Here is a 13,759-nt window from a genome sequence, read left to right on the forward strand (position 1 = left end):
GAGAGTTCGGGGCCCGGGAGAGGCGAGAGTTCGGGGCCCGGGAGAGGCGAGAGTTCGGGGCCCGGGAGAGGCGAGAGTTCGGGGCCCGGGAGAGGCGAGAGTTCGGGGCCCGGGAGAGGCCAGAGTTCGGGGCCCGGGAGAGGCCAGAGTTCGGGGCCCGGGAGAGGCCAGAGTTCGGGGCCCGGGAGAGGCCAGAGTTCGGGGCCCGGGAGAGGCGAGGGCCCGGGGCCCGGGAGAGGCGAGAGTTCGGGGCCCGGGAGAGGCGAGAGTTCGGGGCCCGGGAGAGGCAAGGGCCCAGGGGCAGCACGGGCCCAGCCCACACTGCGATATGTGCACACTAGGTCCGTGCAGCAGAGCAGGTCTCCAGTGGTCCTGGTTAACCCTTGCCCCTGGACCAAGACCTCGCTCTGTCACGCCCGTGTGGTGGCTGGTGTGCAACAGTCACCCCACGTTAAAAAAATCCACACACTGGCATCTTCCACCCAAAGGATGTAGTTCGGGATCTGGAATATCAGGTCCTTCATTGAAACACCTGTGAACTCATCCTTTTTTGGCGTGGAAGCAAGTCATCCTCGCTTCGAGGGACCGCCTATGATCATGAAAACGTCACAAGGTGCTTGAACCAGCGCGAACACAATGTGACACTGTAAAGGATGCTCACAGGTTGGCGGAGCTGATGCATTGTGAGTGGATCAGCCAGTCACGTGATGTTCACAAGGCTCAATAAAACCCCAGCCAGTTGGGTCGAGCTCATCCACGATGAGGTCTGCAGTTGTGAGCCCGGTGGATGAACTGGTAATGTGTTGTGTGATTGTTAAACCTTTGTTAATAAACCAACTAGTTCTTAATAGCAAATGTGTTGCTATGAATTCTTAAGCAAAGAATCCAAAAACAAATATATTACAGACACCAAGCCACATAATGAGATATTAGGGACAGGTGACCAAAAGCTGGGTCCAAGAGGTCAGTTTTAAGGAGTGTTTTAAAGGAGGTTTGAGAGGCGGAGAGGTTTAGGGAGGGAGTTCCAGAGCTTGGGGCCCAGGCAGCTGAAGGCACGGCCACCGATGGTGGAGCGATTAAAATATGGCATGGGCAAAAGGCCAGAATTGGAAGGAGCGCAGAGATCTGGGAGGGTTGTCGGGCTGGAGGAGGTTACAGGGACAGGGAGGGAACTGAAGACGCTTCGAAAGTGGAATTATTGCAATGAGGGAATGACTGTGCCCTGTTTCCATCGGGATGGTTGCTGTCGAGTACACACTCTCCTCTTTCCGGCTCCCTCAATCACCTTTCAATCTCTCTGCAGCCCACGTCAGTCCACTGGACACTACTCCCATTGTCGGGGAGAAGTATTCCTACACTAGCTCCTTTCTCTTCTCCAGAACACAAGGAAAGTTCACGGCATATGTTCCACAAACCCTCGCTCGTCTCTTGCTCACCCCCCGGCTCGCACCTCTCGACCCCACTGTCCGGTCCGTGTCTAACCTACGTTATCTCTCTCGTCTCAGCCATAGCTCGGTGGGTAGCGCTCTCGCCTCGGAGTCAGAAGGTCGCGGGTTTGAGTCCCACTCCAGGGACTTGAGCCCATAATCCAGGCCCACACTCCCAGTGCAGTGCCGAGGGAGTGCCGCACTGTCGGAGGGGCAGTACTGAGGGAGTGCCGCACTGTCGGAGGGGCCGTACTGAGGGAGCCCCGCACTGTCGGAGGGGCCGTACTGAGGGAGCGTCGCACTGTCGGAGGGGCAGTACTGAGGGAGCCCCGCACTGTCGGAGGGGCCGTACTGAGGGAGCGTCGCACTGTCGGAGGGGCAGTACTGAGGGAGTGCCGCACTGTCGGAGGGGCAGTACTGAGGGAGCCCCGCACTGTCGGAGGGGCCGTACTGAGGGAGCGTCGCACTGTCGGAGGGGCAGTACTGAGGGAGCCCCGCACTGTCGGAGGGGCAGTACTGAGGGAGTGCCCACTGTCGGAGGGGCAGTACTGAGGGAGTGCCCACTGTCGGAGGGGCAGTACTGAGGGAGCCCCGCACTGTCGGAGGGGCAGTACTGAGGGAGTGCCGCACTGTCGGAGGGGCCGTACTGAGGGAGCGTCGCACTGTCGGAGGGGCAGTACTGAGGGAGCCCCGCACTGTCGGAGGGGCAGTACTGAGGGAGTGCCCACTGTCGGAGGGGCAGTACTGAGGGAGCGCCGCACTGTCGGAGGGGCAGCACTGAGGGAGCCCCGCATTGTCGGAGGGGCAGCACTGAGGGAGCGCCGCACTGTCGGAGGGGCAGTACTGAGGGAGCGCCGCACTGTCGGAGGGGCAGTACTGAGGGAGTGCCGCACTGTCGGAGAGGCAGTGCTGAGGGAATGCCGCACTGTCGGAGGGGCAGTACTGAGGGAGTGCCGCACTGTCGGAGAGGCAGTGCTGAGGGAGTGCCGCACTGTCGGAGGGGCAGTACTGAGGGAGTGCCGCACTGTCGGAGAGGCAGTGCTGAGGGAGTGCCGCACTGTCGGAGGGGCAGTACTGAGGGAGCGCCGCACTGTCGGAGAGGCAGTGCTGAGGGAGTGCCGCACTGTCGGAGGGGCAGTACTGAGGGAGTGCCGCACTGTCGGAGAGGCAGTACTGAGGGAGCGCCGCACTGTCGGAGGGGCAGTACTGAGGGAGTGCCGCACTGTCGGAGGGGCAGTACTGAGGGAGTGCCGCACTGTCGGAGAGGCAGTACTGAGGGAGTGCCGCACTGTCGGAGAGGCAGTGCTGAGGGAGTGCTGCACTGTCGGAGGAGCAGTACAGCTTACACACACACACACACAGAGCTGGATCAACCCCCGGGGCCCCTTTCCTGATGAACATGTAAGCCCCTCAGTGACGTTATCCATACTCGCTGTGTGTGTGTCCACACTCAAGCTGACCTCTCCTCCACCGCCCATGGCCAGCTCTGCGCAGTCCGACCGCTGGTGGGAAAATTCCCTGAACCCCAAAGCAGTCTGATTCGCGAGCTCCCAATCCTCTAGTCCACCCCCACCCCGCCCGACACACACTTCCTCCTCCTTACAGCCTCACCCTGTGCTGATCCAGATTCATTGCACTCCGACTGAACTTCCCCTTTCCCGGAACTATGGTGCATCTCCCCTTCCCTCAGCCACCCTGTTGCCCTACAGGCCTCAAGGCCCCAGCTTGGGCTCAGCCCTTTGCTTTTGCTTGCTTTACGTTCACTTCTCGTAGAATGGCAGAAGGACGCCCTGTGGCCCATTGTGCCGGTGCTGTTTCTGAGATTGATCTGTCCCACTCCCCCTGCTCTTTCCCCACAGCCCCCGCACATTGTCCCCTTCCAGTATTTATCCAATTCCCGGTTTGAAAGTCACTATTGAATCTGCTCCCACCGCCCTTTCAGGCAGCGTGTTCCCGATAACAACAACTCGCTGCGTAAACACATTCTCCCCATCTCCCCCTCTGGTTCTATCGCCGATTATCGTCAATCTGTGTCCCTCTGGTTAATGTGCAAAGTTAAAGCACATGGGATTGGGGGTAGTGTGCTGACGTGGATTGAGAACTGGTTGTCAGACAGGAAGCAAAGAGTAGGAGTAAATGGGGACTTTTCAGAATGGCAGGCAGTGACTAGTGGGGTACCGCAAGGTTCTGTGCTGGGGCCCCAGCTGTTTACACTGTACATTAATGATTTAGACCAGGAGATTAAATGTAGTATCTCCAAATTTGCGGATGACACTAAGTTGGGTGGCAGTGTGAGCTGCGAGGAGGATGCTATGAGGCTGCAGAGCGACTTGGATAGGTTAGGTGAGTGGGCAAATGCATGGCAGATGAAGTATAATGTGGATAAATGTGAGGTTATCCACTTTGGTGGTAAAAACAGAGAGACAGACTATTATCTGAATGGTGGCAGATTAGGAAAAGGGGAGGTGCAACGAGACCTGGGTGTCATGGTACATCAGTCATTGAAGGTTGGCATGCAGGTACAGCAGGCGGTTAAGAAAGCAAATGGCATGTTGGCCTTCATAGCGAGGGGATTTGAGTACAGGGGCAGGGAGGTGTTGCTACAGTTGTACAGGACCTTGGTGAGGCCACACCTGGAGTATTGTGTACAGTTTTGGTCTCCTAACCTGAGGAAGGACATTCTTGCTATTGAGGGAGTGCAGCGAAGGTTCACCAGACTGATTCCTGGGATGGCAGGACTGACCTATCAAGAAAGACTGGATCAACTGGGCTTGTATTCACTGGAGTTCAGAAGAATGAGAGGAGATCTCATAGAAACATTTAAAATTCTGACGGGTTTAGACAGGTTAGATGCAGGAAGAATGTTCCCAATGTTGGGGAAGTCCAGAACCAGGGGTCACAGTCTCTAAGGATGAGGGGTAAGCCATTTAGGACCGAGATGAGGAGAAACTTCTTCACCCAGAGAGTGGTGAACCTGTGGAATTCTCTACCACAGAAAGTTGTTGAGGCCAATTCACGAAATATATTCAAAAAGGAGTTGATGAAGTCCTTACTACTCGGGGGATCAAGGAGTATGGCGAGAAAGCAGGAATGGGGTACTGAAGTTGCATGTTCAGCCATGAACTCACTGAATGGCGGTGCAGGCTCGAAGGGCCGAATGGCCTACTCCTGCACCTATTTTCGATGTTTCTGTTTTGACCCACCCTCCTGCCCCGGGGAACAGTCTCTCCCCATCTACTCCATCAAACCTCTTCATGAAGTTGAACACCACGACTAAATGTCCCCTTAACCTTCTCTGCTCCAAGAAGAACACGCCCAGCTTCTCCAGGCTCTGCACGTGACTGAAGTCGCCCATCCCCGGGACCATTCAGGTCAATCCCCTCTGCACCCTCTCCCAGGCCTTCACATCCTTCCTAAAGTGCGGTGCCCAGAATTGGACACAATGTTTCAGCTGGGGCCTAACCAGCGATTTATACAGGTTTAGTATAACATCCTTGCTCTTGTACTCCATGTCTGTATTAATAAAGCCAAGAATCTCGTATGCCCTTTAAACAGCCTTCTCAATTTGTCCGAACACCTACAAAGACTTGCGCATAAACGTCAGCGTCTCTGTTCCTGCGCCCTCTTTAAAACTCTGCCATCGAGTTCACATTGCCTCTCCTCATTCTTCCTAACAAAATGCATCACTTCACACTTCTCGGCGTTAAACTGCATCTGCCTTGTGTCTGCCCAATTCACCAGCCTGTCTATGTCGCCCTGAAGCCTGTGACATAAGAACATAAGAAACAGGAGCAGGAGTCGGCCATTCGGCCCCTCGAGCCTGCTCCGCCATTCAATAAGACCATGGCTGATCTGATCATGGACTCAGGTCCACTTCCCCGCCCGCTCCCCATAACCCTTCACTCCCTTATCGCTCAAAAATCTGTCGATCTCCGCCTTAAATATATTCAATGACCCAGCCTCCACAGCTCCTGGGGCAGAGAATTCCACAGATTTACAACCCTGTGAGAGAAGAAATTCCTCCTCATCTCCATCTTAAATGGGCGACCCCTTATTCTGAAACTATTGCCCCACGAGGGGAAACATCCTCTCTGCATCGACCCTGTCAAGCCCCCTCAGAATCTGATATGTTTCAGGAAGATCACCTCTCACTTCTAAACCCCAATGAGGAGAGGCCCAACCTGCTCAACCTTTCCTCATAAGTCAACCCCCTCATCTCAGGAATCAACCGGGTGAACCTTCTCTGAACCACCTCCAATACAAGTATATCCCTCCTTAAATACGGAGACCAAAACTGTACGCAGTACTCCAGGTGTGGCCTCACCAATACCCTGTACAGTTGGGGCAAGACTTGTGAGCCGCATCACGGTTTGCTACATTTCCGAGTTTTGCAACATCTGCAAACTTTGACATTAAGCACTGTATACCCGAGTCCAGGTCATTAATGTATATCAGAAGGAGCACGGGTCCCAATACTGAGCCCTGGGGAACCCCACTGTCTACCTCCCTCCAGCCTGATAAACAACCTGAGCTAACCTTGCATCCACTCCTTCACTGACCCCTTGAAGGTGCCCCCAGACCCAAGTCTAGCTCGCTCCCCCGTTGACCCACGCCCGCCCGAGTTGGGAAGATTCCGCGGCAGTTCTCCCCGGCCCCCCGACAACGTACCTGTGCGAGCTCCACCAGGGCCTCGCTGTTCCTCTCGCACTTCTCCGAGCTGTGGACGCCGCTGTGGGAGAAGGCTCGGGGCCGTGTCAGCTGGGTGCTCCCCACCCCGGGGTGCTGGCTGCGCTCGGGGGCCAGCAGCAGGGAGATGGGCTTCGAGTCGGTGCACGGGGGGGCGTGGCAGCCCTGCAGCATCTCCGAGGAAACTGCGGCCAGAGAGAAAAGGTCAAGGTAAATGACCAGGGGGCCCGCGGTGATCTGCAACCCACCCCACCCTTCCTGCACCCCCACAACCCCCACAACCCCCACAACACCCCCCCCCCCACAACACACCCCGTCCCAAGGCTCAAGCAGCTCAATGTCATCCTCCTGTTCCTGTGTAACAGGCTCGAAGGGCTGAATGGGTCTCCTCCTGTTCCTGTGTAACAGGCCCGAGGGGCTGAATGGGCCTCCTCCTGTTCCTGTGTAACAGGCTCGAGGGGCTGATTGGGCCACCTCCTGTTCCTGTGTAACAGACTCGAGGGGCCGAATGGGTCTCCTCCTGTTCCTGTGTAACAGGCCCGAGGGGCTGAATGGGCCTCCTCCTGTTCCTGTGTAACAGGCTCGAGGGGCTGAATGGGCCTCCTCCTGTTGATGTGAACGGGTGCTTACTAAAGCCTGAACAACGGTCAGTGAGCCAGGCCGGGCCCTCTGACCCTGGCAGCTCGATGTGTGCGGGATCAGATAGTGGACCTTCTTCCAGCCCCATTGTACGTGTCGCCGAGCTTCGCACGCTGAGAACAGTCGGGGCAAAAAGCTTCAGTGGCTGCTGCTGAGGGAGCTCGGCACCGGCGAGCGAGCGTTCGGGAAAGGGGCCATGCACCCCAGTGTCCGCCCACAGAACCCCGACCCGAGGGACAGTGCTACCTGCAGTGGCGGAGAGGGTCCCGGTCTCGGACATGCTGCGCTCCCTCTGCTCCTTGCACCTCACCACGCCCGGCCCCACCATGGGCGGTTTGATGTCGGAGCTCGACTTCTTGCGGTCCTTGTTGCACCACTTCCAGTCGGGGTGAGCCTTGAAGTGAGCCTCCTTCACCTGCCGGGAGCCCACACAGCACAAGGGTGAGGTTTTGGCCCGCGACGACCCCCGGCCAACACACCCTGCCAAGCCCGACAACCGCACACCACACCCCCCGCTCGCCCCGACCCACACACTGCCCGCCCCGACCCCTGACCCCCTCACTGCCCGCCCCGACCCCTGACCCCCACACTGCCCGCCCCGACCGCCGCACTGCCCGCCCCGACCCCCGACTCCCGCACTGCCCGCCCCGACACCCGCACTGCCCGCCCCGACCCCCAACTCCCACACTGCCCGCCCCGACCCCCGACCCTCGCACTGCCCGCCCCGACCCCCGCACTGACCGCCCCGACCCCCGACCCTCGCACTGCCCGCCCCTACCTCCGACCACCGCACTGACCGCCCCGACCCTCGCACTGCCTGCCCCGACCTCCGACCCCCGCACTGACCGCCCAGACCCCCGCACGGACCGCCCCGGCCCCAGCACTGCCCGCCCCGACCCCCGCACTGCCCGCCCCGACCCCCGACCCCCGCACTGCCCGCCCCGACCCCACGACCCCTGACCCGCCCGCCCTGACCCCCGCGCTGCCCGCCCCGACCCCTGACACCCGCACTGCCCACCCCGACCCCTGACCCCCGCACTGCCCGCCCCGACTCCTGACCCCCACACTGCCCGCCCCGACCCCTGACCCCCGCAATGCCCGCCCCGCCCCAACTGCTGCACTGCCCGCCCCGACCCCCGAACTGCCTGCCCCGACCCCGACCTGCCCGCCCCGATCCCCGACCCCAGCACTGTCCGCCCCGACCCCCGACCTGCCCGCCCAGACCCCCGCACGGACCGCCGCGGCCCCCGCACTGCCCGCCCCGACCCCAGACCCCCGCACTGCCCGCTCCGAACCCCGCACTGCCCGACCGACCCCCGCACTGCCCGCCCCGACCCCAGACCCCCGCACTGCCCGCTCCGAACCCCGCACTGCCCGCCCCGACCCCCGCACTGCCCGCCCCGACCCCAGACCCCCGCACTGCCCGCTCCGAACCCCGCACTGCCCGCCCCGACCCCCGCACTGCCCGCCCCGACCCCCGCACTGACCGCTCCGACCCCCGACCCCCGCACTGCCCGCCCCGACCCCCGCACTGCCCGCCCCGACCCCCGCACTGCCCGCCCCGACCCCCGCACTGCCCGCCCCGACCCCCGCACTGCCTGCCCCGACCCCCGACCGCTGCACTGCCCGCCCCGACCCCCGACGCCCGCACTGCCCGCCCCGACCCCCGACTCCCGCACTGCCTGCCCCGACCCCCGACCCACGCACTGCCCGCCCCGACCCCTGACGCCCGCACTGCCCGCCCCGACCCCCGCACTGCCCGCCCCGACCCCCGACCCCCGCACTGCCCGCCCCGACCCACGCACTGCCCGCCCCGACCCCCGACGCCCGCACTGCCCGCCCCGACCCCCGCACTTCCCGCCCCGAACCACGCACTGCCCGCCCCGAACCACGCACTGCCCGCCCCGAACCACGCACTGCCCGCCCCGAACCACGCACTGCCCGCCCCGACCCCCGCACTTCCCACCCCGAACCACGCACTGCCCGCCCCGACCCCCGCACTGCCCGCTCCGACCCCCGCACTGCCCGCCCCGAACCCCGCACTGCCCGCCCCGACCCCCGCACTGCCCGCTCCGACCCCCGCACTGCCCGCCCCGACCCCCGACGCCCGCACTGCCCGCCCCGACCCCCGACGCCCGCACTGCCCGCCCCGACCCCCGCACTGCCCGCCCCGACCCCCGACGCCCGCACTGCCCGCCCCGACCCCCGACGCCCGCACTGCCCGCCCCGACCCCCGCACTGCCCGCCCCGACCCCCGCACTGCCTGCCCCGACCCCCGCACTGCCCGCCCCGACCCCCGCACTGCCCGCCCCGACCCCCGCACTGCCCGCCCCGACCCCCGCACTGCCCGCCCCGACCCCCGCACTGCCCGCCCCGACCCCCGCACTGCCCGCCCCGAACCCCGCACTGCCCGCCCCGACCCCTGCACTGCCCGCTCCGACCCCCGCACTGCCTGCCCCGACCCCCGACCCACGCACTGCCCGCCCCGACCCCCGCACTGCCTGCCCCGACCCCCGACGCCCGCACTGCCCGCCCCGACCCCCGCACTGCCCGCCCAGACCCCCGCACGGACCACCGCGGCCCCCGCACTGCCACCACCCCGCACTGCCCGCCCCGACCCCCGCACTGCCCGCCCCGACCCCCGACTGCTGCACTGCCCGCCCCGACCCCTGACCCCCGCACTGCCCGCCCCGACCCCCGACTGCTGCACTGCCCGCCCCGACCCCCGCACTGCCCACCCAGACCCCCGACTGCTGCACTGCCCGCCCCGACCCCTGACCCCCGCACTGCCCGCCCCGACCCCCGCACTGCCCACCCAGACCCCCGACTGCTGCACTGCCCGCCCCGACCCCTGACCCCCGCACTGCCCGCCCCGACCCCTGACCCCCGCACTGCCCGCCCCGACCCCCGACTGCTGCACTGCCCGCCCCGACCCCTGACCCCCGCACTGCCCGCCCCGACCCCCGCACTGCCCACCCAGACCCCTGACCCCCGCACTGACCGCCCCGACGCCTGCACTGCCCGCCCCGACCCCCGACCCCAGCACTGACCGCCCCGACCCCCGACCTCAGCACTGCCCGTCCCGAACCCCCGCACTGCCCGCCCCGACCCCCGCACTGCCCGCCCCGACCCCCGACCCCCGCACTGCCCGCCCCGACCCCCGCACTGCCCGCCCCGACCCCCGACTCCCGCACTGCCCGCCCCAACCCCCGACTGCTGCACTGCCCGCCCCGAACCACCGCACTGCCCGCCCCGACCCCCGACTGCTGCACTGCCCGCCCCGAACCCCCGCACTGCTCGCCCCGACCCCCGCACTGCCCACCCCGACCCCCGCACTGCCCACCCCGACCCCGGCACTGCCCGCCCCGACCCCCGACTGCTGCACTGCCCGCCCCGAACCACCGCACTGCCCGCCCCGACCCCCGACTCCCGCACTGCCCGCCCCGAACCCCCGCACTGCCCGCCCCGACCCCCGACTCCCGCACTGCCCGCCCCGAACCCCCGCACTGCCCGCCCCGACCCCCGACTCCCGCACTGCCCGCCCCGAACCCCCGCACTGCCCGCCCCGACCCCCGACTCCCGCACTGCCCGCCCCGACCCCCGACCCCAGCACTGCCCGCCCCGACCGCCGCACTGCCCGCCCCGACCCCCGACCCCAGCACTGCCCGCCCCGACCCCCGACTGCTGCACTGCCCGCCCCAACCCCCGACCACCCGCACTGCCCGCCCCGACCCCCGACCCCTGCACTGCCAGCCACGACCCCTGACCCGCCCGCCCCGAACCCCGCACTGCCCGCCCCGACCCCTGACCCCCGCGCTGCCCGCCCCGACCCCGGACCCCCTCACTGCCCGCCCCGACTCCTGACCCCCGCGCTGCCCGCCCCGACCCCTGACCCCCGCGCTGCCCGCCCCGACCCCGGACCCCCGCACTGCCCGCCCCGACACCTGACCCCCGCGCTGCCCGCCCCGACCCCGGACCCCCGCGCTGCCCGCCCCGACTCCTGACCCCCGCACTGCCCGCCCCGACTCCTGACCCCGGCGCTGCCCGCCCCGACTCCTGACCCCCGCACTGCCCGCCCCGACCGCCGACTGCTGCACTGCCCGCCCCGACCCCTGACCCCCGCACTGCCCGCCCCGACCCCCGACTCCCGCACTGCCCGCCCCGACCCCCGCACTGCCCGCCCCGACCCCTGACCCCCGCACTGCCCGCCCCGACTCCTGACCCCCGCAATGCCCGCCCCGACCGCCGACTGCTGCACTGCCCGCCCCGACCCCTGACCCCCGCACTGCCCGCCCCGACTCCTGACCCCCGCACTGCCCGCCCCGACTCCTGACCCCCGCAATGCCCGCCCCGACCCCCGACTGCAGCACTGCCCGCCCCGAACCCCCGCACTGACCGCCCCGAACGCAGCACTGCCTGCCCCGACCCCCGCACTGCCCACCCTGACCCCTGACCCCCGCACTGACCGCCCCGACCCCTGCACTGCCCGCCCCGACCCCAGACCCCTGCACTACCCACCCCGACCCCCGCACTGCCCGCCCCGACCCCCAACTGCTGCACTGCCCGCCCCGACCCCTGACCCCCGCACTGCCCGCCCCGACCCCCGCACTGCCCACCCAGACCCCTGACCCCCGCACTGACCGCCCCGACCCCTGCACTGCCCGCCCCGACCCCCGACCCCAGCACTGACCGCCCCGACCCCCGACCCCAGCACTGCCCGTCCCGAACCCCCGCACTGCCCGCCCCGACCCCCGCACTGCCCGCCCCGACCCCCGCACTGCCCGCCCCGACCCCCGACTGCTGCACTGCCCGCCCCGAATCCCCACACTGCCCGCCCCGACCCCCGCACTGCCTACCCCGACCCCCGCACTGCCCGCCCCGACCCCCGCACTGCCCGCCCCGACCCCCGCACTGCCCGCCCCGACCCCCGACCCCCGCACTGCCCGCCCCGACCCCCGCACTGCCCGCCCCGACCCCCGACCCCCGCACTGCCCGCCCCGACCCCCGCACTGCCCGCCCCGACCCCCGACTGCTGCACTGCCCGCCCCGACCCCCGACTGCTGCACTGCCCGCCCCGAAACCCCCGACCCCCGCACTGCCCGCCCCGACCCCCGCACTGCCCACCCCGACCCTCGACTGCTGCACTGCCCGCCCCGACCCCCGCACTGACCGCCCCGACCCCGGACCCCCGCACTGCCCGCCCCGACCCCCGCACTGCCCACCCCGACCCCCGCACTGCCCACCCCGACCCCGGACCCCCGCACTGCCCGCCCCGACCCCCGCACTGCCCACCCCGACCCCCGACTCCCGCACTGCCCGCCCCGACCCCCGACCCCAGCACTGCCCGCCCCGACCGCCGCACTGCCCGCCCCGACCCCCGACCCCAGCACTGCCCGCCCCGACCCCCGACTGCTGCACTGCCCGCCCCAACCCCCGACCCCCGCACTGCCCGCCCCGACCCCCGACCCCTGCACTGCCAGCCACGACCCCTGACCCGCCCGCCCCGAACCCCGCACTGCCCGCCCCGACCCCTGACCCCCGCGCTGCCCGCCCCGACCCCGGACCCCCTCACAGCCCGCCCCGACTCCTGACCCCCGCGCTGCCCGCCCCGACCCCTGACCCCCGCGCTGCCCGCCCCGACCCCGGACCCCCGCACTGCCCGCCCCGACACCTGACCCCCGCGCTGCCCGCCCCGACCCCGGACCCCCGCGCTGCCCGCCCCGACTCCTGACCCCCGCACTGCCCGCCCCGACTCCTGACCCCCGCGCTGCCCGCCCCGACTCCTGACCCCCGCACTGCCCGCCCCGACCGCCGACTGCTGCACTGCCCGCCCCGACCCCTGACCCCCGCACTGCCCGCCCCGACCCCCGACTCCCGCACTGCCCGCCCCGACCCCCGCACTGCCCGCCCCGACCCCTGACCCCCGCACTGCCCGCCCCGACTCCTGACCCCCGCAATGCCCGCCCCGACCGCCGACTGCTGCACTGCCCGCCCCGACCCCTGACCCCCGCACTGCCCGCCCCGACTCCTGACCCCCGCACTGCCCGCCCCGACTCCTGACCCCCGCAATGCCCGCCCCGACCCCCGACTGCAGCACTGCCCGCCCCGAACACCCGCACTGACCGCCCCGAACGCAGCACTGCCCGCCCCGACCCCCGCACTGCCCACCCTGACCCCTGACCCCCGCACTGACCGCCCCGACCCCTGCACTGCCCGCCCCGACCCCAGACCCCTGCACTACCCACCCCGACCCCCGCACTGCCCGCCCCGACCCCCAACTGCTGCACTGCCCGCCCCGACCCCTGACCCCCGCACTGCCCGCCCCGACCCCCGCACTGCCCACCCAGACCCCTGACCCCCGCACTGACCGCCCCGACCCCTGCACTGCCCGCCCCGACCCCCGACCCCAGCACTGACCGCCCCGACCCCCGACCCCAGCACTGCCCGTCCCGAACCCCCGCACTGCCCGCCCCGACCCCCGCACTGCCCGCCCCGACCCCCGACTGCTGCACTGCCCGCCCCGAATCCCCACACTGCCCGCCCCGACCCCCGCACTGCCTACCCCGACCCCCGCACTGCCCGCCCCGACCCCCGACCCCCGCACTGCCCGCCCCGACCCCCGCACTGCCCGCCCCGACCCCCGACCCCCGCACTGCCCGCCCCGACCCCCGCACTGCCCGCCCCGACCCCCGACCCCCGCACTGCCCGCCCCGACCCCCGCACTGCCCGCCCCGACCCCCGACTGCTGCACTGCCCGCCCCGAAACCCCCGACCCCCGCACTGCCCGCCCCGACCCCCGCACTGCCCACCCCGACCCCCGACTGCTGCACTGCCCGCCCCGACCCCCGCACTGACCGCCCCGACCCCGGACCCCCGCACTGCCCGCCCCGACCCCGGACCCCCGCACTGCCCGCCCCGACCCCCGCACTGCCCGCCCCGACCCCCGCACTGCCCACCCCGACCCTCGACTGCTGCACTGCCCGCCCCGACCCCCGCACTGACCGCCC

The 13,759-nt window shown here is 68.3% G+C and overlaps 1 protein-coding gene across 1 annotated transcript in view; it reads right to left on the reverse strand.

The window, feature by feature from the left end:
• The window catches only part of LOC139245759 (protein capicua homolog), an 88,116-nt gene that overhangs the window by 32,084 nt on the left and 42,273 nt on the right, over positions 1–13,759 (reverse strand). Inside the window, exons 2-3 of the mRNA XM_070871276.1 lie at positions 6,999–7,167; positions 6,096–6,298 (exon numbers count right to left, since the gene is read on the reverse strand). Of these exons, the coding sequence (XP_070727377.1) occupies positions 6,096–6,298; positions 6,999–7,167 (372 nt within the window). The remainder of the gene's footprint in view (positions 1–6,095; positions 6,299–6,998; positions 7,168–13,759) is intronic.

The sequence above is a fragment of the Pristiophorus japonicus genome, unplaced genomic scaffold (assembly GCF_044704955.1).
Source record: "Pristiophorus japonicus isolate sPriJap1 unplaced genomic scaffold, sPriJap1.hap1 HAP1_SCAFFOLD_234, whole genome shotgun sequence".
Taxonomy (NCBI): Eukaryota; Metazoa; Chordata; class Chondrichthyes; family Pristiophoridae; genus Pristiophorus; species Pristiophorus japonicus.